Source organism: Pygocentrus nattereri, chromosome 10 (genome assembly GCF_015220715.1).
Source record: "Pygocentrus nattereri isolate fPygNat1 chromosome 10, fPygNat1.pri, whole genome shotgun sequence".
NCBI lineage: Eukaryota > Metazoa > Chordata > Actinopteri > Characiformes > Serrasalmidae > Pygocentrus > Pygocentrus nattereri.
Genome location: NC_051220.1, coordinates 24880012 through 24903816, shown reverse-complemented (window position 1 = coordinate 24903816; position 23805 = coordinate 24880012). Strand labels below are relative to the sequence as shown.

At 38.4% G+C, this 23805-nt stretch overlaps 2 protein-coding genes across 2 annotated transcripts; one reads left to right on the top strand and one right to left on the bottom strand.

Moving 5' to 3' along the window:
- Positions 1 to 2348: 2348 nt before the first annotated feature.
- ap5m1 (adaptor related protein complex 5 subunit mu 1) lies at positions 2349 to 6058 on the bottom strand. The gene is made up of 8 exons (XM_017711815.2): positions 5777 to 6058; positions 4887 to 5553; positions 4558 to 4785; positions 4270 to 4409; positions 3504 to 3589; positions 3281 to 3393; positions 2992 to 3088; positions 2349 to 2879 (listed from the first exon to the last, which is right to left on the bottom strand). Exons 1-8 carry the CDS (start codon positions 5842 to 5844, stop codon positions 2797 to 2799), a joined length of 1482 nt encoding a protein of 493 aa, XP_017567304.1. The 5' UTR covers positions 5845 to 6058; the 3' UTR covers positions 2349 to 2796.
- Positions 6059 to 6402: 344 nt separating this feature from the next.
- exoc5 (exocyst complex component 5) lies at positions 6403 to 21442 on the top strand. The gene is made up of 18 exons (XM_017711813.2): positions 6403 to 6429; positions 7188 to 7282; positions 9186 to 9333; positions 9428 to 9622; positions 11054 to 11118; positions 11288 to 11316; positions 11515 to 11624; positions 12789 to 12833; positions 12952 to 13092; positions 13193 to 13272; positions 13461 to 13670; positions 16297 to 16444; positions 16544 to 16652; positions 16733 to 16853; positions 16965 to 17051; positions 17423 to 17531; positions 17647 to 17862; positions 20165 to 21442. Exons 1-18 carry the CDS (start codon positions 6403 to 6405, stop codon positions 20351 to 20353), a joined length of 2124 nt encoding a protein of 707 aa, XP_017567302.1. The 3' UTR covers positions 20354 to 21442.
- The last annotated feature ends 2363 nt before the right edge of the window (positions 21443 to 23805 follow it).

Here is a 23805-nt window from a genome sequence, read left to right as displayed (position 1 = left end):
ACCACCACTAGATGGGCCAATGTATTAAATAAATACCTTGGACTTGGACCACAGCATTGGGCCTTATTATAATACTAAATGCAGTGAATTTTCTAACACTTTTTTATTTATATACACTAGCGTTGAATGGTTTTTAATATGTGTTTTCAATAAAGTTATTGTAATGTAACATATTACAATAACTTTATTGAAAACACATAAACCATTCAACGCTAGTGTATATAAATAAAAAAGTGCCATATCATTATGGATGTTTCCATAATGATATGGCACTATACAAGAATTTTGTAATGTCAATAATTAATTTAAATAAATTAATAATTGGAATTCATCATATTTTAAAATCTCAGTAGGTGCCATGTTACATGTATTAAATGAAAACAAAAATTATGTTAAAAGTATTTTTAAAAAATGCCAGCAAAATATTTGGCATCTTTACACATCTCTGAGAAGCTCTCATAGTTTTTTTGAAACATATGATGGAGCTGATAAGAGTTTGTAGACGAAATATACATAAATTATTATTAATGTAAATTGCAGCAATGTCACAACCTAAATTATGTTGTATTTAAAATCAAAGTGCTTGGGGATCAGGAAAAAATGAAAAACAAATTTTATTGAAAAGTCCATATATGGCCACACTGGACTCCAGGAGTCAGTTAGACAGTATCCAGCTTTACTCTTCAGAGTTGTCTGACAAATTTCTTTAGACAAACACATACTTGAACACAGACAGCTTTAAAATAAGTCCCAGAGTAAGTGCCACATGCTTCTGCACAGTATAGAGGCAAAGAGTACCTTGTGACTGATTGGATCTAGCCAATAGATTGGTCATGGTCAATGGGTTTCCACGGAGGAAATCCTTGTGAGAACACAGTCTTACTATGTCAGAGCGACAGAGACGACCAATAGACACTGCAGACAATAAAGCTCACAAACAAAGGCTTACCTCAGTGGAGAGCTCTCGTCTGGCTCCAGTGCTCTTTCACACTGCTGTCTCATCTAACAGACCTCCCAGTGCAATTTTGGACCAACATAGTAATACATATTGTGTCACAATATACCAGATGATTATATATATATATATATATATATATATATGTATCTATATATATATATATATATATATATATATATATATATATATATATATATATATATGTATCTATCTATATCTATCTATCTATCTATCTATATATCTATATCTATATATATATATATATATATATATATATGAGTACATATATACATACATATATAATTTTTCCCCCTTTCACACTATGAATTTCTGTGGCCTCTGACACTCCGTCTTTATTGTGAGATGACATCTAAACAGACTAGATGTCAGTGTTATATCATGTTATACATGGTTTATATTGCAGTCATTAAAACCAGTTAATGATTTTTCTAAATTTTTGCATAATTGAACCAAAAAAAATCATTAAAGTCATTCAATGTGGTTTGTTATGAAATGGTTCATTGTAGAGAAACTAAGTAAGCAACTAAGATTTCTTCACAGTGGTGGTGATAGGAACCTGGGGTGGTGATGTTTACAATGCAAATATAGCCATTTTATGTATTATCCTAAAGCAGCAGTGAACATACAGGTGTCTCGTGAGTTTATATGTTGATACTGGTAAAACAGTGGTGAATCTGAAAAAAAGTTTTCTCTGGAGATTATGTTGCTTTACAACACCTTGCCTGTAACTCTCTACCAATAATTTTTAGGCTAAAATCATAAAACTGTTGTAAAAACAATTTCTCAGCCAACAGAGAGTGTATATTCATAACCATTTCATGTAATAGCTTGCTGTGAGTGAGCTTTTAGAGGTGTTAAATTCTTCAGATGTCTGGTTCCTATCACCACCACTGTGAACAATTCTGACAGACCATTTCACATCAAACCACACTGACTTTGTTTACATCTTAGTGATTTAATTATGCAGAAATTCAGAAAAATTAATGGAATTCCCCTTATGTTTGCATGCTGGATGACTATTATATTAGGGCTTTGGATACTTTTGTTGTAGAGTATTAAGAAGCAGAGACCAGCTAAAGGGGGGCTTCTAAAGACTACTGAGGAGTAATTAACTCTCCCTCTGGATACCAGTTTAGTCTTCCTCTTTCTCAGTTCCCCTCTCCATGTCAGTCAGCCTATTACCGACCTCAGCAAACACAGACAGGGCCTAAAGCCCTCTTGAGAAAGAACTTGAGTACTCCCCTTTACAGACTGACTGAAAGGCTAATTGGGACAACAACTAACGAGTGCTGTCTAAAGCAAAATGAAGGAGCAATTAATTTAAATCAAATGAACACATCACTATCAAAAATCGGCAAAAACACTCCAGAATTGTATAAAGATTTTTTTTTTTATTTCATTCAGCACCAAAGATCCTCACACATAAAACTCTGACTCACTAATAGATTCTGTCCAAGAAGGGTAAGGTTTTCTTCTCTTTACAAGAATAAACCAAAACAAAGAGCAATGAGGCACTGAAATATGGTGAATTGCATGGTGGAAATGAAAAGGCACTGTTAACTCCATGGCCTATGTTGACTATGACAGGCTGTAGCATACCTGTTGTCTACAAGCTACAGGCACAGCCTTTCGTTCACTTAGTGCACTCTCTCATTTAATCAACTAATGTGTAAAAATCGAATTGTCTAATCTAAATCTAATTTGTCACCTGAATTAATCCAACTGCCTAAACCTGATTCCCTGCCTGCACCTGCAAAGAGCAAAGACTGTTATCAGCCCAGTTATTAAGGTGAATATTAAGGCAGTGAATCATGATGCTACAATATCATGAGTCCAGAGGACACAGGAGCATCTCCAGTGGAATTCCAGATGTAGTATTCAGAAGACACCAGTTCTCGCGCTATGGGGAAAAAATTGAGTTAATAAATTTTGCCCTTACATGCGCCCGTCATATCTCCAGTCATTGATGTATATTAGTTATATAATACAGAATGAATCACTGAAACACCCACTCGTGACAATGCGCGGTTTTGCTGAGGAATACACCTGCACAGAGTGTTGGTCCACACAGCATCCAGATAAGGTCAAATCTGGTACGCGGAAGAACAGCTGAAAACAAGACAACATAGATCATTGAGATAATAGTTAATAATTATTAATCACTAATACGCCACATCAACTGTGTATTATATAAACATATAATATAATCAGATATTTAGAAAGTTCAGCTTGTTCAACCTCAAACTATATAAAACAAGAGTACATGCATTTATCCAAAATTTATCCAGAATTCACACTCACTTTTACATATGCAGTGAGATCTGTGCACAGAGGGTCTGTTGGTCCAAAAAGATGCCCAGAGAAATTCACACTACCTTCCAGAGTTACCTCTCGCGACTTTGGAAACTTCTGACCTGATTAGTTTAATAATAAAAATTTAAAAATCAAATTTAATTATGTTGTTACTATTAATTGTAATCAACAGTTAAAAGACAGACAACAATAATGTTGCACATAGACTTACCAAGAACCCAAACCAGCAGATTCTTCTCTTTTGACACCTCTAACTGTCCTGAACTCACCTTTACATCCACACTGCCTATTTGGTGTCTGTATAGAAGAATAAGTGCGTTAGGAATTGCCTCAAATACAGGTCAACTAATGAGTAGAACACTACATTGTTGGTGAATGGGGCCCAATAGGTGAGTTAAAGAAGAATTCCATCCCAAAATTGCTGCATAATTCAGTATTTAGTCATTCAGCAAGGTTTGATGTGATTTTTTTACTGTGTAATGTAGAGAAACTTACTGACTTACTGTAACTATACTGTGGCAGTGAAAGGAACCACTGGTCAAGTAAAGTCAACTTATTTACTGACAAAAATGAACAATGAGGCTAAACGTGTCTTCTGAATTTCTATATGTAACGTTGATAATGGTAAAAAAGACAGCTTATAGTAGTTTTTTTTTAGAGCTGCTTCAAATGTATTGTTCCTACCACCACTACTGCAAATAATTCTGACTCTAAGCTTCTCTACACTGGAGACTTTTTTGCATCAAACCACTCCAAATGACATTTACAACTTGATGAATTAACTATGCAACAAAAAAAAAAATAGAAAAATCTAAGAAATTCCTCTTTAAGAGTCTCAGGGAAGAGAGCAGAAAGAGTGTTTATGAATCAGCTGGACTTCAACTTAAATAGCATTCATGCACCTCAAACTTCATTCATTTCATCTTACATCCTACACCACTAGAAGCTAAATAAGTTAGGTTTGTGAAATGTATAACCTGTTGAAAAACGGTAGCTGTGCCTCACAGTATTCAAAACTGTTTCTGACACTCTCGTGGAGCTTGAGGACAACACTCAGCTTGAGCAGGTTTTCTTCTGCTTTCAGCTGGTAGGAGCCAAGAATAGGAGGCACAGGTACCTGTGTCACAAAGAGAAGTTGATTAAAATGAATTTCAAATAATGTACATACCCTGTTGATAGCAGTGCCTTGAGGTTAGTAATAGAGTGAAATATGTTTTTATCAACAGGTTTCTAACATATTATAATAAGTAGACATGTAGGCCTACCTGTGAGGTGTAACTGCAGAGTCTGAAAGGCTCCAGAGGTGGAGAGAAGGGAAATTTGTATGGCCCTGAAAAGGCTGAGCCATCATTCTCATCCACGCTGCTGGCTGTGAGAATGCTAGAATCTAGAGATGTGACACAGGGATGTACAAGGATGTCCTGCAGAGGTGAACCATTGGGCGGCAATGTAAGGGTGACCGTAACGTTGGGTAGAACTCCTTCCACCTCACACTACAATCAAAATACATGAAAACAGGAGGGAGATTTGGGTTAATCAACAAAGAAAAAAAATATTAGTTTGATGACACAGACAAAAAGGAGATTAAGCTCACTTTGCACATCACCATCCCATGCACATCCCACATATCTTGTTTGTTCCTGTTGCCATACTGCATGGACCTCACCATCTCTGTGAGGGCCACGCTCACCACCGCTCTGCCTCGATGGACTCCTGCTTTCCAGGCTGGCTGCTTCTGAGCACCGCCTGGGCCTGGAGCCACAGTGGCAGGCAACGCTCCAGCCTGAGGGGGGACGTCCAAGGGCGTCCCTAGAGGACAAACCTGCAGAAGCACTGAGGGGAGAGCGGCCAAGCGGGAGGCCAACACATCAGGCTCTGGCAGTTTACTCCCTGTGCCACAAAGAAAACCCTGCAGGCCTGAGAGAAGAGCTAAGCCCTGAGAGACTGAAGCTATGCCGGGGAGAGGAGGTCTAGGATCAGGCGGGGCTTCAACTAGAGGAAGACAGGCTAGGATTAGCCCACCCTGGTGGATGGTTAGCAGAGGCCACAGGGTTCTCCCACTTGGACCACCGACATGTAGTTCCACAGCAGGGCAGCGCTGCTGACGGGCACAGTCGTCCCGTACGGCCACATAGGGCTTCTCAGGGTCTATCAGGCCCAGCTCGGTCAGCAGGAGCTGGGGTATAAGACGGTCCTCAGGAACAGCCACATACTGAGCTCCTGCCAGGGATTTAGCACGGAACTCCACTGTGGGGTAGCGTCTGAATGAAAGACCACAGAGAAAAACTGCGATTACACGAAGTTACAACCTCAGAGTTAAATGGTAACCTAGCTATAATATAACATTTCAGGCGGGTTATACTTTGTTTCATAGCACGCGAGCGCAGCATGAGCAGCTCAAAATAATATGACTCAACTGAGGAGAAAAGACAGCAACGCATTTTCATTACAAACACGCGTATAGATGACGGTTTGTTTGCTTACCTGGAAAATCGCAATTTTCCAGATTCACCCTTGTCGTGAGAAACAACCCAAAGTGCCCGTATACTCATCGAGAATCCGCTACTTTTACTGTAACGTTACCGAAAACAGACAAAGCTGACTCGTATTAACATTCTGACATGGTAGCTGGCTAACTCAACAGTCTCCTCGTCCAGGGAATAGCTGCCCTTCAATTAAAAAAACTATAGTGAACGGCTGCATGAGCTAACAAATCAACAAAACCACGAATTAAAATGTTAAATCTTCATTCCTGTTGACGTTTCCTGTTTTGAAGCAGCATGTGACTCGCAGGGGCGTGACTGCTGGCTTGCTTCGCCGTCAGCGCTGATGTCGGATCAGGTTCACGCCTTTACCTTCCGCTCCACATTCAACACATCAGAGTAGGAGCTGATCTCAGACCTGTCGATAAGGGCAGACTTTTGCTCGTAGGTCTTTTTCCCTTCGTTTCCGGCCCGGTCATGGCAGCTGGATGCAGGAAGCAGAGGGCCTTGATTTAGAATAAACAAGCCAAGCGGACCCTGTCCAAATTTAGCGACTGGGTCCTGATTTAAAAAGTGTCTGTCGGACTTTATTTAGCTGTCTGTAATATCTCACTGTCGCTGTAAACAATGGCCACGACCGCTCAGTTATTTGAGGTAAGTGCGGTTGCTAGTCTAGCTAACAGCTTAGCTAGACAACTAGTTAGCTAGCTAACCTAGCAGCTTGCTCAGTAACTCAGCTAACTCGTTAAATATTTAAGTTAGAGTAGTTTGTTTGGATAAATCGTAAATGTTCAACCCTGAAGTGCTGATAATCAAATGTGCTCTTTATGCATCTGCTTGTTGCACAATAGCCATAGCGGTTAGCTTGTTAGCATTGTCGGGAGTGAATGCTGCAGTTCTGGATTGTGAAGTGAAATAAGCGAAGTGCAGAGCCGCTTTTTAGCCTTTTTTAGGTCATTGGTTTGTAACAAGTTCAAACGTGAAACAGCCCTTTAGCGGACTGTGTGGCTGGTGTAATTGTAGATGTATCTAGCTTAGCAGTTTATCTCACGTTCCCTATGTTATCGAGTCAGAATTGTTCGCAGTGGTGGTTGGAACCATACATTTGTAGCAGCTCTAAAAGCTGTCATATGAAATTGTTACAAACACGTTGCCTGATGCTTGAAATGTTATTTTACTCTATTATTATGTGTGTAAACATATGATCTATGCATATCAATCATATTTTCTCTTTTTATACATGGATTATGTAGCTATGTGTGTCCATATTTAGGCACTAGGTGTATGGTGCACTGTCACATGCTCTTTAAGGTTCATTAACGTTATGCCTGCAGTTATACATTAGCTCTATTACATTTTTGATTGGATAGGTTAGTTGGGGTCTTGCATTTATGAATTGCTTATTTTCATAGGAACCATTTGATGCAGATGAGTACATTGAGCGTCTGGCTTGGAGAACTCCAGGTGGGGGTTCTAAAGGAGGAGCTGAGGGGTTTGACCCAAAAAAGTAAGACTCAGAATATTGTTTATAGTTTCTTTCAGGAACATTATTACATTCTGTAAAGGTTTTTGCGTATAACACAATGGGTTTGGGGAATATGTCTAAGGATTATAACCAGTAATGGCTTCTGGCATACTACAAAATTGTTGGACCTTAGCTTAGTATGCTGAATGAACTATAGATATCGACACAGTGTCATACATTCTGTGTCTGTCAATTTAGTAAACCTGCTTTGATTTAGTGATCTTTGCATTTGGTTGAGTTTGATTATTATATATGGGATTCTTACTTTATTCCACCTTCTTTAATTGACATTCATTCACAAGGTTTGGTTTTTATTTATTTAATTTTTATTTTGCTATATTGGATATGTGCACAACAATTTGCTTACAGCGATGTAGAGCAGTGTGTTAAAGCTGTTGGACTGGCAATGCAAAAACATCAGCCCAAATTTAACACTAACATTTCAAATAACCAACCGTGGAGAGGCTGGTATGAGCTGCTGAACCACTGACTCACAAATGATGGAAGAGAACGAATTTCAGTGAGAGAGGGGAAAAGACCCTAAGCTGCACCCAGCGTTGGAGGAATTATTGTGATATGAGATTATACACTCATCACTTTGGAATGGTTTTTCTACCACCCAGAGAATCCAAATATGCTGACGTGGAGCTTTTCACAACTGCTGTCCTGCAAGTGCTTAGAAATGCAGCTGACAAAGCTCTTAGTAGTGCGTGAGGGTTCGTACGCACACTCGCATATCACAAAAAGGACATTTTTAAGAGGAGTTGCAGTTTATGGTAACAGGCAATTAGGTGTTTTGCCAGCGCAGTAAATACACTTTTTTTTTTTTTTTTTTTTAAAATAGACTTGCTGTACTTCTGCACACTTTTCTGATGTTCTGATTGGAACTAGATATTTCAGAACTTTAGCAATGGCCATTATTGATGTACATTAAGACAATGTGGTGATGAAAGGTTACAGTATATCATGTATATCAGATGTTTGAGACCTGGTCTAAAAGGATTATCTGAGCAAGATAATCAACATTCTAGAGCACTTATTAGGGATGCAGGAAACTGACAAAATACCATATTGTGGCCTGTGCAACAAATGTCTGAGATTTGTTTAGAATGCTTCAAATGCAAAAAAAGTCCATATTACAGTCTGCAGTATTAGGATTGCAAAGGCCAACATTGCATTAATGTTTAACAAATAATAGAGTGGTTCTAAAAATGTTTTTGGACACTGGGTAAAACACTGGTAACCTTTAAAAGTTGTTTAGGTTTTTTCATAAAATATTTTCCAGATTATTTGTTTTTTGAGAAAAACACTTGTAACATAGTTTTGTGTAAAGAAAGTCTGGAGAAGAATTTGAACCAGACTAACTGTAAAGCACAGGGGTAGAAACATTTAAAGGGGCTGTTTTTCCTACAGTGGTGTCAGTGATTTTGTGTTCATTGATAAGTACATGAACTCTGAGGTGTATAAAGACATTTTAAAACTACTCAATTGATATGAAGCAAGCCAGCTGCCTTTTGAATGAAAACTTTGCCAAAAGGAGAATGAATAAATGAGTGAATGGATTGGAGAATGAATTGTAGTGGTCTCTTTTAAAATAAATGTTTTGACATTTTGTTTCCTAACACAATGAACATTAATGCATTTTTATGTGTAGAACAAATGTCCAATTTTTTTGTGGGCCACTGTTTATTATGCAGCCTTTACACTTTGGTAACTTTGTTCATTTTATTGGAAACTGAAAATATGAGATAAATTGGAAACCTCTGTATCTGTGCCTCTTAACCTGATTCTTTTCCTTTTATAGTTGATCCAGTTGCTTTGCATTGAAAGTAAAGTGTTTTTTTTTATAGGATAAACATACTGATTGTGATCCCTGTTCTCTCAGGTTGCTTGAAGAGTTTGAGAACCACATAGAAGAATTGAAGCAGCTGGATGAGAGGATCCAGAGAAAAGTGGAGAAGCTTGAACAGCAATGCCACCGGGAGGCCAAGGAGTTTGCACACAAGGTTCAGGAGCTTCAGAGGAGCAACCAGGTTTGAAGCAATCATGGATTGATTGTGGCTTAATGAAGTGAGCCAGGTATGCCTGAGTTGCTACGCTAGCCTTAACCTCTGCCTCTTTTCATAGGTGGCCTTCCTGCACTTCCAGGAGCTGGATGACCACATCAGCTATGTGGCTACGAAGGTATGTCACCTTGGAGACCAGCTGGAAGGAGTAAACACTCCAAGACAGAGAGCTGTCGAGGCCCAGAGACTCATGACCTACTTCAACGAGTTCCTAGATGGAGAACTGCGCAGTGACGTCTTCAACAACCCTGATAAGGTCATAATTCTGACATTACAAATGAACAGATGAGAGAGTCACAAATGAGTGTCACAGTGCTGCATGGCTTAGAGTTTACTTTGAACTTGCTTAGAGTTGGCCTAGAAAGGGTTTGATAATTTACTAATGAGGTGAAATAAAGGTTAAAACTGTGAAAGTAGTGTCATAGTGGAAAATTGTGCCTGAGGATTTGTCAAGTTTTATATAGTTTGTCAGTACTAAAAAATAAATGTTACCTAGTTATGATATCAATATTGTTCATCAACCCGTTGTTATATGTGAACATTTTTAAGGATTAAACCAGCTTTAACTGTATTGTCATAAGGTATCAGTACATTTTAACATTACACATGCCACAGGCTAATAGATTTGATCTGCGTAAAATGTTGATACATGCCAACTTAATTGGAAATGCCCTTCATAAGTTTATCTCTCAAGTCAGTCTCAGGAGTTGTGGTGTGACCAACCACGGGTGGCAAGTATTACATCTGAGATGCTATTAGCATTAGACCACCAACACGCTTCCTGAGAAACGTGTGGGAATATACCCGGCAGACGTTTAAATATTTCTTAAATGCAGCCCACCTCCCGAAGAGAAAAGAGGGGACAGGGAGAAGAGCTGCTAGTGAATAGCTGAAGGGGGGTTAAAAAAAGGGAGAGGAAATGGAGAGAACGAAGGCTGGGCTAATCCCTGTGAAAGGGAGGGCCAGGCCCAGGCAGTGTGGAGACAAGCGCTGGTAAAAACCCCCACTGCAGGGAGATGGCTACATCACTTACATGGGATTTAGCTAATCTTAGCTGGGGGACAGATACTTAGAAAACCTCGGCGAGGAGAGCAGAAAAAGGCTGGATCCACCTCACGGGAGCACAGTAATGATGTTAGCTGAGGCAGGCAGGAATAGCAGACGGGGGAACAGAAGATGTGTGGACCGCAGAGCCTTTTTCCGATCCTTTTTTTTTTTTTTCCTTGTGTGTTAGGGGGTGAAGAGCGAGGTGGGGAGTTCTTGTCAGGGTTCCTGTTTTGGCGAGACCTCCCGCCTGCCCATTGGGACAGATTATGGGAGGCGATTTAGCGAGGCTGCTATGGGATTAACTGTAGCTCATTCATAATAGTTATATGAAAGTGAGAGTGAAGAGTTGGCTGGGTGGTGCCAGGCAGAGTGGGGAGTTAGTGGAGCTGCTGCTGATGGGGCGCAGGTGTACTGAAGCTGAGCTCGCTCTTATCAGCTCTGTACTGGACAAGAGGAAGGAGGGGTGAAGGGAGGGGGGACACAGAGAGATTTACTTTAAGCTGATCCTCAGGTTTAAGGCCATTGCCTGAGGCCATTTCTCATGTCAATTTTTTCACTTGCCAGCAAGGTGCCCATCTCTTCCTTTCTCGCTCTCACTATCTCTTATCATCACTATCTGTTTCCTTTTCATCCTGTGCAGATAAAAGAAGCTGCTGACATCATTCAGAAGTTGCACTTGATTGCCCAGGAGCTGCCGTTTGACAGGTAAGCAATATGTGAGGCAGTTGAGCTCTATAAAGGGCTATACAGGGCAGATACATCATACTTTTAAATTTTCAATGTGTTTGAAATGGAAGATCTTCTGGAAGATTGTATATATTTGTCTCCTTGTATTTCTCCCTGTCTATTTTTTTTCTCCTCCATTCTCATCCAGATTTGCTGATGTCAAGGCCAAGATAGCAAGTAAGCAGTGGTTTCTTTTATACAGTAAATAAAAGGGCATTATTTGTGAAAGGAAACATGACTAAATCCAGATGTGCTTTATAGCAATAGACTGGATTAGTATCACAAGAATTAGACTTACAGTATTAGTATGAGCCCATTAGACACTTTGTATGTGTTAAAACCTATTTACTATGGGATGTGTGTGGTGTCTCTAAGGTAAATACCATGACTTGGAACGGCAGCTGATCCAAGAATTCACAGCAGCTCAGCGCAGGGGAGAGATTGGCCGCATGAGGGAAGTGGCTGCAGTCCTACTACATTTCAAGGTGCGGTAGAGGCCTTCTCAGTGTTAATGCTCCTTGTAACACCTGCATATCATTGTGTAGACTAAGGCCCAAGCAATATATCAGTCAGTTGATATAATCTGCTGGTATTAAGGTCAAATTAAATTATTGGTATTGAGCTAGATATCACCAGTAAAACACTTGATACACATGGGCTTACCATGCACCTTACACTGACTGCTACGCTGGCAGTATACCTGTACCTATATAGCAGTACAGACTGAAAAGGTTATCTTGAATCATTCTGTTCAGTATAACAGAAAATTATATTCCCATGGTTATATAGCTTCATCCAGACCTAGCCTTTAGCATGTTACAGCATAAAAAAAGAAAAATATGAGCTAATTAACAGAAACCAATTAAACAGCTAAAGAAAAGAAACTGCAAAGAATGTTAGGAATAATTGATCACAGTTTTTAAATGTGGCGTTTAAGACTTTGTGAGCATCTGTTGGTAATTTGAGTTTAGGAAATGTGAAAATAGAAAACTGACAAAGTGGCAATCATAACAGTTTCTTAGAGCATAGTTTAAATTAAAATGTCTTATATGAAGGTATAGTATTGTGCAAAAATCAGAGACTACCCTTCATTTGTTTGATTTGCAGTCAAAAAGATCATTAAGTTCAAGATGATTCACTTGCATAAGGAAGGGGTAATCAAAGGAATAGAAGTGGAAAAAACAGGAGTTTCCCAAATTGCAGTTCAAAAAACAAATTAAAAGATACAGAGGAAATGGGATTCTAACCAACCATGCAATACCTAGTAGACAACCAAAACAATCACTATGAGATAAACAGTACCAGAAACAAACAACTCTGGAGGTGTGGAAAATTATTTCTGCAGATTTCTCTTAAAAACTGAAAATTGTAATTTTCAATTTAATCCATATTGAAAAAATGAAGCTGAAAAACTTAAGAACCTGTACTTGGTAATGGTGGTTTGAATAGAACTTGAGGATGGTCTATCAGAAATTTTGTTATAATGGTCTATAAATTTGAGTTTTTAAACTAAATTTTAAACATTAAATTATTTAAATTTGATTATATCCATGACAGTTTTTGGTCAGACACAAATATAGACTGTACTGTAGTCCTTGTTCATTTTCTCGGGTGATTGTCTCACATGTTCTCTCTGCCTCGTTTTGCAGGGGTATGCCCATTGTATAGATGTCTACATCAAACAGTGCCAAGAGGTGGGCCTTGTTTTGGGCTACATATTCAAAATATTTCTAGCAAAAGAGTATAAATGTTAGTGTATATAAAACGTATAGCTGCGTGGAGCAGGTTACTTAAAAAAAACTTCTTTCTCAGGGTGCGTACATGCAAAATGATGTGTTTGAAGACACAGCTCTTCTGTGTCAGCGAGTCAATAAACAAGTGGGAGAGGTCTTCAGCAGCCCAGAAATGGTGATGGCCAAACTCATCCAAAACATCTTTGAGAATAAGTTACAGGTACTCCTATGACTTATATACATACTGATATAAATGATATGAATAGTACCACATGGTTTGTTTGTCTGGGGCCTGGAGTGACTGAGTTATATGCTTTCAGGCTCATGTAAGAGAAACACTTGAGACTCGTCCCACTGAATTGGAGCAGTACCTCAAAAACCTCTATGACCTCTACACCAGGTATACTGCTCAAAAATTTCCTTTTAAAATGTGTTGTTGTTGTTGTTATTGTTATTGTTATTGTTGTTATTATTATTATTGTTGTTGTCTACTTTTTTGTCCAAAATGCTTAAATATCATTTTGGCTGTTTTTGGTTACTTGTTTGAGCAATGTTCTCAATTACAAACCATGTTTCCTCTGTTTTCAGGACGACGGCTTTGGCTGCTAAGCTAACAGAGTTTAACTTGGGCTCAGACAAACACACTTTTCTGTCCAAACTGATTAAAAGCATCTTCTCCACTTACCTGGACAGCTACATAGACATGGAGCAGCAGTATCTACAAACCCGCAGTGCCTCAATTCTGCAGAGATACTATGACTCAAAGAACCACCAAAAACGACCACTAGGCACTGGGAGGTAAGAAGCATTTTAAACGCTGATGATGTCTGTCTGTATTGTTGGAGTATTGTTGTATTTAGTATTAAAATGTCACTAAGAGCTAGGCCTTTAAATTGCCAAAACTCAGAGTTGCCAAAACATGAGAAAAACTAATTTGACTATAAAGCTAAATCCTGTAAGCACCCCTGTAGGATTCTATTAGTTTATTAGCTCTAACCTAATGGCAATTTGCATGAACACTTTCTGATGAGGCTGAAGTTTTTATTCAGATTTTCCGTTCCACCTTAAACAGCGCAGCAGTTACGTTCTGGTGCAATTGTAACACATGTAGCACATTAGCATACAGTTTAACCTGTAACAGTTTCACAGTTACTCTTTTAGTAGTGAGCTCTAGTAAAGAGTTACTCCACTGTTTTCCATTTCTAACAGCCCGTTGATTAAGCTGCCACTCATATTCAATCAGTGATGCATCTAGGACATCCAGAAGTGACGTGACGTTTTTTTCTCACAGATTTCCCATCGACTGGAAATCAAGACATGATAGGTTTCCTCTGTCACTTTGTAATTGTGCTGATAGTTAATCTAACATGTTTGAACTTCTCTTCAGCTCTTGAAGTCGTAACCAGTAGTTACCAAATTTCCACTCAGCGTTTCAAGAATTGAACCATTTGTCTTTCAATCCTATACTTATCAGTGAAAGAGTAGTACTATAATATTATAATACCACAAAATTGCATATTTAACCTAATATCAGGAGAAGATATTGTTACTCAGGGGGAATATATCATTTGTTAAATATACGATTTGGGAAGTCAGTTTTCTAGCTGAGACATGTTTGGTGTCTTACGTTTGCTGCTTTAGTCTAATGCTGGAGGCTGATATTGCTAACAAACAATATAAGTCAATGGTCACTCAAATCTTTTCAAATACATCCCTTCAGCTTTTCTTAACCTCCTTAAGCCCCATCCAGATCTTCACCTGTTGATATGGTTTAGGGCACAGTTTGACATACTGATTTTAAAAGTTAATACAACTTCACATAGCTGAGCACAGCAGGCAGCCATTATACAACAGCTGTTGTGTTCTGCCTCGCCCACAAAATCTTGACTCTCCTTCTTATTCACGTGCATCTTTGTGGACATATGGTCATTTGTGCTTCAGTTAGGAAATTTAAGATTTTTAGTAATTAATAAAAGGAAGCAACATTAAAGTAGTTTTTGCTATCCATGCATACAGAGGAGTCATAATTAGGCACATCGCTACCTAAAGCGTCTGCCCGCTGTTCAGCTACAAGTTTTGTTAATTTTTATGATGCACAGTAAGGCCAGAAACATGCTGAACTCAAGGATGCAAATGCAAATGTGAATGCTCAGTCCTTTTGTACAAACTCACCATGTGCTCTTACATTCCTGTGGAGGTTAAAATACTCAGTACTGAATGGGGCGAAGGAGTACAGAGAGGCTTATTCCAGCAGCCTCAACTGTTAAACGTGGACAATAGAGGAGAGTGAGCTGCTTTACCCCTTCTCTTGGATTTGAAATGCGATAGTTAATCATATTTTTTTATGGCATCTTTGCGTTAGACTTAAATGGTCGTCTGCTATGGCAGTTGAGAAAGCACGCTGGCGGTACAAGACTGTTTGGTCAGGCTTGGCTGTCGTTATAGTGCCCCTTGCTGTAACACTCAGAATGCAGCTCGCACTTGCGTCACTTTATGAGCTGCATTGTGACACATTTTTGAACGTAACTACTCGCGATATCCCGTCTGCGTAGCTTGAAGCGTCTGTTTTCGCGTCCTTGTGTAGAATATGTTTCGGGCCTTAGTCCTGCTGTGCCCTAAGCCACATCAACAAGTCTGTATGACTTTAAGGAGCCCATCTCCCCGATTTTGGTCTATTTTATTCTGTTCTCAGAGTTACACTTATACCATTTATATGGTTTTATGGACAAAACCAGTGCTAATTAAATTTTACATGACCATTTTCTCTTTTCCCTCCACTTTGTGTCCAGAGCAGGGAAATCACCAAACTGGGTTAGACTCAGGCCCTCAGTTCCACACCCTTCATTACAAAAACAGTGAATTAGAAATGTTCTATTTTTGCAGTTTGGTTACTATATATGCACTGAGAAATTAATTGTGCATAACTTAAACGCTGTTTACATACAACATTAAAACTCTCTATTTCCAAAAGGTTTTCTGTGATATGTGGGAATTCTTTTAGAGAATTAGTTTCTGCAGGTGTCTTTGACTTACAAGCCATGCGTATGATCTAATGAAAGTAAATCATTTTGGTCAAAAGAATGCAGGCCAGTCTTTAACCATGTCACAATATTGGTTACTTTGTTAATTACGTTGATGTGTTTGCTGGTACTTGTCTGTATCATCCAACCCTGGTGCCCATTTTCAAGGCATTGAAGAACACAGCTTTGCCCAGATTAGTATTGTCTTTGCTGTAGCACACCTGGTTTAGTTGAATTCCTTTTCAGCATTAATGACAAGTGTACGTTACATGTACGGTGTAGTGCTGTAGTCTCCCAGGACCGGGTGACATTCCTGCTGATCTCTGCAAAAAGTGTTTGAGTGCCTTTGAAAGTGCCTGGGGAGCAACACTTGCTCACTCTGTCTCTCTCACATACACATGTAGTATCCAGGAGCTGAAAGAGAGGATCAGACAGCGCACAAATCTGCCCTTGGGCCCCAGTATTGACACACATGGAGAAACTTTCCTCTCACAGGAAGTTGTGGTCAACCTGCTGCAGGAGACACGCCATGCCTTCCAGAGATGTCACAAGGCAAAGAACATTTCGTGTTATTGTTGACTCTTTTCCCTGTTAAATGTTGGGAGGTTTAGCTACTGCTATTTAGCATAACATCTACTTCTTTCCTCACAGTTGTCTGACCCAGCTGACCTTCCTAAGAATGCTTACTCTATCTTCTTGCTCTTGGTAGAGCACCTCTGTGTGGATCATATTGACTATGCCTTGGAGATTGGCCTTTCAGGTAAGAAGGCCATCATATAATGCATAATATTGCATTAGCTTGTGAACTGTTAACAGAAATGATTGTTTGTTCCTCCACAGCTATTCCTTCTGCAGATGCCAAAACTGCCAACCTCTACTTCTTGGATGTGGTCCAGCAGGCTAACACTATCTTTCACCTCTTTGATAAGCAGTTTAATGATCACCTCATGCCTCTTATTAGGTGAGTGTGAATATTAAAAGGCTACTTACATGCATCTCTATGGTGGAGAGTGTTTTTTTTTGGTTTTGTTTGGCCTTCACTGGCTCTTATCACCTTCTGTGGCTCCTGTAGTTCATCTCCTAAGCTGACGGAGTGCTTGCAGAAGAAGAAGGAGGTGATTGAGCAGATGGAAGTGAAGCTGGACACTGGGATTGACCGGTTAGTCTTTCATTATGAAACCTGAATGTCCATTATGAGCTTGAACCTGTTAAGGCTGGATGTTTTGTGCTAGAACTTAAAACACTGAGATCATAGTAATTTACACTGTCAGTTAAATACGTTATTCATGTTTGTTGAATATGTATAGAACAAAGAATTTAAATATGATCTCCTCCACCAAATGGTTTTCAGGTAGCAAAAAAGTGCTCAGCGTATGTAGTATATACAATATCCAGTACAGCATTCTCAGTATTGCACAGTGTTATATAAATATTTTATATAAATATTGTTGATTATGGTAGCTTTGGATTAAAACAAAAAAAAACATTTAATCAGTCAGTAAGTTTGTTCATTTTGTTGCTTGTTTTTAGGACACTAAATTGCATGATTGGTCAGATGAAGCACATTTTGGCCACTGAGCAGAAGAAAACTGACTTCAGGCCAGAAGATGAGAACAATGTCATGATACAGTACACTACAGTAAGAGATCGAAAGAACGATTTCTGAATTCTGTCACAAATTCTGGTATAATGTATATTTGGAGTCATTACTAATGTGCTACTGTTTATCTAACTGCTGTGCTTTGTCTCTTCAGGCATGCTCTAAGGTGTGTGCGTATGTGAGTAAGCAGGTGGAGCGCGTGCGGAGGTCTATGGATGGGAAGAATGTGGATACGGTCCTGACCGAGCTGGGCGTGCGTTTCCACAGGCTCATCCATGAGCACCTGCAGCAGTTCAGCTACAACTACATGGGGGGCATGCTGGCCATCTGTGATGTGGCAGAGTACCGCCGCTGTGCCAAAGACTTTCGGGTAAGGAGAGGTCAAGGGTCAAAGGTCGTGTGTTAATAAGGGCAGCAGCTTTCAAATATTTTAATTTTCAGATGTTCTATTGAATGCTATCTCAAATATTTGTGTGTCCTATAAGGATAAGAATAGCTCAAGATATGTTTCATTCCAATGAATAAAAAAAGGGACTATGTATTTTTTTTAAAATTATTATTACTATTTCAAGTGATGCACAGATAATAATTTTATTAAATGAATAGCAGCAGATGCGACTGATCTACTATCAAAGGTGTTTCTTAGTCCCCTTCCTTAAAATGGAAATGTAATTCCAAAATTGTCCAATTCCAAAAAAATTGTGTTTTTATCCATGAAACTAAATACTCTTAATATAGCTATTATGAAAATTTAAATTGCAGGCAAACCTGTTTGTTTGAGGTGCAAGGGCAGTTTCTCTACAAAGCATGTCAAAAGTGTCAAAATAAAAGCCCCTTTTAACACAGCATGATCACATGTCAGGGTAAAAGCCCTGTGCAGGAGGGCTTTGCCACCATATTTTACATTTTTATCAATTTAAGACAGGCTAAAATATTTAAATTGAGATAATAAGATGATAATTAAAATCTCTACAGTGATCGGTTAGACTTCATAGCCTTACAATAAATTAGAGTAAGACAATTGAATATGAAACAGTGTACCTCACTTTAATAATTCTTAATTACCAATAATTCACATTATACATCTTATGAGGGAGCCGAATTAAAACTTAAAAAATGAAAAATTTTGGATCAGTATTCAGTTTCTGCTGATATTATGAGTCTGGATATTGGAATTAGTATCAAGAAAGAGAAAGCTGGATCTGTGCATTCCTCCTCCTACTTCTTGTTCTTCTCACAACCCTATTACCAAAAGGATGGGATGCTATGCAAAATGTAATGTATATGCAATTATGTGAAGAAATCATTTAAAACCTGTATTTAATTGACAGTAGTACAAAGACAACATATCAGATGTTTAAACTGAGAAAATGTATTATTTTAAAAATATAAATATTCTTATTTTGAATTTGATGCCAGCACCAGCATCATTTCCAAAAAGTTGGGACGTGGGCATTTTTACCACCATCTCCTCTTCTTTTAACAACACTCTGTAAGCGTTTGGAAACTGAGGAGACCAACTGCTGTAGCGAGTGAAATGTTTTTCCATTCTTGCTTAATATAGGATTTCAGCTGCTCAACAGTTCAGAGTCTCCTTTGTTGTATTTTTCATTTCATAGAGCGCCAAGTGTTTTCAATGTGTGACCAGTCTCACTGCAGGCTGGCCAGTTTAGCACCGAACTCTTTTACTATAGAGCATGCTGTAGTAATACATGCAGAATGTGGTTTGGCATTGTCTTGCTGAAGTAAGTAAGGCCTTCTCTGAAAAAGACGTCATATGGATGGCAGAATATGTTGGACCAAAAATTCTATATAGTTCAGTATTACTGGTGCCTTCACAGATATGCACTAATACACCTCCATTCATCATGGATAACAAGCTAGATGGTCCATATCCTCTTTAGCTTAGAGGACACAGTGTCTGTGATTTCCAAAAAGAATTTCAAAGTTTTATTCATCAGGCCACAGGGCACTTTTACGCTTTGCCTCAGTCCGTGTTAAAAGAACTCTGGCTCTGGGAAGGCGGCGGCATTTCTGGATCCTGTTTATACGTAGTCAGATATGTCTGTTTTTAATGCAGTGCTGCTTAATTAAAAATTTGATATGTTACCTTTGTACTATTTTCAGATAATAAGGTTTAAAATATTTGTGCATTGTTGCATTTTGTTTTTATTTCCATTTTGCATTGCGTCCCAACTGGTAATGGGACTAAATTATTAAGTAGCTTTTTTCATTTCATTAATTATGTTAATTTGTTATGCTTTTTTATTTATTAAAATAATAAAATCTGGCAACACAAAGTTGTTAGGCAGCATCAGCTGTATCCCTTCTTGCTCCGAACAACTAGATAACTAGCATATTCTCATTAATATCCAGCTAGATAGCAGTTCTGAGTGGTAGGAAACTTATTTAGAAATGTATTGCCTCAAATTAGAGCTGTAAAACTTTAATATTGAGTACTTCATTCATTTCTGTTTTCCTGAAAGTAGTTAAATATTGATTATTTGAATGTCTGTACTTTTCTACTGATGCATCATATTTTATTGAATATTTGTCACAGCCTAATGTTATTTGTCTAAACAGTTGATTTTGTTATTTACCCTTTTACCATTTGTGCATTAGATCAACCCGGCATAACAGGGAAGTAACAGCTGTTTCCTTATCTTTCTCAGGTTTCTCTGGTCCTGCAGCTCTTTGATACACTTCACGCTTTGTGTAACCTCCTGGTTGTTGCTCCTGATAACCTGAAACAGGTGTGCTCCGGAGAGCAGCTGACCAACCTGGACAGGAACCTCCTACATGCATTTGTGCAGCTTAGAGCAGACTATCGCTCGGCCAGACTAGGCCGCCATTTTAGCTAATGACTGCCTGTGTGCTGCACAGCCTACCACACAGCCGTCCAATCAGAACAGCCCACTTGGTAGGAAAAAGCACTACTGCCAAACTGAGTTGCTCTTGGACTCTTTTATTCCTAAAATTAACAATCTCTCTATGGATGTGAGACTGTGTGGTCCCACCTTAACTGAACAGTGAATATTTATGGATATGCCCCACTCCATCTGTTTTATTTCTGAATTTGCTTTCTGCCTTCTAATCTCATCTTTTAACCAGTATACTGCATATGCAAATGTGCAACATTTCATTTGGAATATATTCTTCACCTCACATTGTCCTTGCATTACAATTTTTAAGGCCTATTTTAATACAGGTGATATTGATCTGTAAAAAGAGAACATTGTAAAGAGGGTCGCTTTATGTTTCTGTGGATTTTGATGTGGAGTGGGTGAAGCTGAATGAACTACAGTGGACCAGATTTGAAATTCTGCAGAGATCTGAAGGAGAAGAGACCCATTTGTTTTTATTGAACCAAATATTTGTGGCTCTGCTGGCACTGGAGACACTTGAGCAAGCTGCTCTAAAGAATGATGAGCTAACTTACTAATGAGCAACAGCTAATTTTTTTTTTTTCTCTTCCCGACATAGGACTTAATAGAAATCTAATATGAATTCTGTGCTTGGTGTGCAAGTTACAGAGTTTATATATGCAGTTAATTCAACATAGTCAAGATCAAGCAACAAAAGTTACAGTACAATACACTACACTACAATGAACAGGTCACTGCTTAAAACAGAAGTCATTGAATAAATAATTGAATTGTTAAACAAAATGTTGTAATTTTGAAATTTATCATGTTGTCCCATAGGACTAGTGACTTATGGTTGCATGCCACAATCATCTTGAAGGGTACTATATTGTTAAAGCCACACTTTATAAGTTTGGCCAATTTGGAGAACTGTTGACATCTCTGGTGGAAATATGTAACTGCACAAAACATGTGGAAAAACATTTTGTAGTGTGGGCTGTGCTGTAATCCCTTTCCCTGAGTGGTAGCACTGGAAATTGTCTGAGAATAATGCCTGGCCTGGTTTATTAAAGAATAGAAAATGAATTCTGAATTGTTAGCAAAGTAATCAGTTAATATTAGCAAATCAGCTAAAACAACTTCACAGGATTCCCAGAGAACAAACTGTGAAGCAAAAGAAAAGCACTATTAGCCAAGTAATTGGCTTATATAAGCGAATTAGCAAGCTCACAGGTATACAGCTAAAATATCTTCACAATTACACAGGTACATTGCATTACATTACAAGGTAACATTAAATTCCACAACAGTAATAGTTTGGCTGGCTATTATCAGTAGCTACCTAACAAGCAGCCAAAATAACTTATGTATCCAGCAATAAAAAAGCCAATTCTCTCCAAGTCCCTTCAGGTCACGGCGCTGTTGCCATTGGCTTGACTGAAAAGCAATGTGTTGGTTCTGGTCTTGGCCCAATCTCTGTCATGCTCCCTTTTAGCTTGCTGGGTCTGTTCCGTTCTACGCTTCTTTGCTTTGACCACAAGTGTCTCCATATTCAGTGATATCTCTCCTTCCTTTCACTCACATTCAGCACTGTGAGCAACACCCCACCAGTGTTTCTCAAGAAACTAGCCTATATTGAGCCAGACCTTCTTTTGAGTCTGTGCTTGTAATGACAATATGTAAAAATGTCTGAGGTGGTCTAAAAACCTGCCAGATCTGACCCAACAGCTCTGACTTTTGAATGAGTATTTCAAGCTTTACTAGGAGACTCACAACAGCTCAAGAACACCATCATTTAGCAGATTTTTAGGAGTTTTTTTTTTTTCTTCAATTTGAACAAATCTTACATAATGCAGCTTTAATTTAGGGATGCACAATGATGTTGGAATCAACTGCCTAGAAAAAATGATTAGACAGATTTGACCAGTATTTCAAACAAATATTTGATGACTTCTGTATTGTAGATGAGCAGAATGTTTAGGTGATGCTGGGCTTCAGTGCTCTAATGTCTACATTTTATTGATTTTACTGATGTTGTAGCCCTACAGAAATAAGTGTTACCTTTGCCTGCAATGCCAAAATGTTTATATATCTGCAGAGGCATCAAAAATACTGGATATAGATATAGGCCCCAAATGATCACATCACCGATTTTGTAGTTAATTCACATTTCACCTGTTTTTTCTGTGATTACTGAAGTTGTTGTTCAGCACACTTTATTTGTTGGGTGCAGCTTTTAGTATTAATGTTCTACAGCACCAAACTCTGTAGGAGGCTGATAGTTGTGGTTATTTGTGTCATGAGTACAAAAAATATTTAATTCCAAATAGCACCATTTCTAGAATGGAAAGATACAAGTGCAACAATCTGCCTGTACTTTTGGCACTGAACAAGGCTACATAAGCACTTAGAATATTTGTCATGTAGGCAATCTTAATACATGAATTTCCTAACAGTGAGTTTTGAAACTGATTGTTTAAACGCTTTCTTATGGCTTATTTCTGTGAGTTTCAATGCCCAGTTAACGCAATGTAAGCCTCTTCAGATGACCTATTGTAGAAAATTTCTATAAAACATCTCAAGCATTAAAACATACATGAAACCATATAAGCATAAATATGAAATTTAGGCCAAATTCAGTCCACAGAAGGCCAGTTGGTAGGTTTTGGATTGCACAGACTTGACCTGTCTAGTCCGGTTGTCTATCTACAGGATTGGTTGGAAGCTGCAAGCATCTAAATGTTTTTTCAAGACCCAATATTCTTCTAAGTGTAAACGGTATTTTAATCAGGGAGTGATGTATGCAGTGTCATGCGACTCAGTTTGAACTTTAACCCTCAGGATCTGTGGAGATTTATGGATCTGACCTTGGTGCTTGGCCACTAGAGAGGATCAGGTGGACCTTCTCATGAACTATGTCCAGTGGTTGATCCCATATGTTTATTCTGAGACATTTATATGCTGGTCAGCTGACATTAAGGCTGCTTGATATCATCTCTTCTACAAAGTATTGTGATTTTTTTGAAGACAACATGCTAATAACAAAATTAGGTAATTAACATTTTAAAGTATGAGCTGCTGAAGTTGTATAGCTTTATAACTCTACTACTACTCTGTTTTTCACTTGATTAGGTCAGAGATGAACACACATGGGAGGTGCACAGTTTTCACTCTCTGTCATTTATTCCAGGCAACAACAGGGATGTTTATTATTGCACTAAAGAGCTTTAAGAAATGTACAATTCTGCCAATTTAAAGGCGTAATTCTTTTTTCTTTTATCAGCCTATATTAAAACATCACAATTAACACATCAGCCTATATTAAAACATCACAATTAACACATCAGCCTATATTAAAACATCACAATCTTTTTTCTGTTTACTGAACTGATTCCAGTCTTGTTAAGTTAAAATATAAGTTAAAAGAAAAGTGAAATATTTTTAAATAA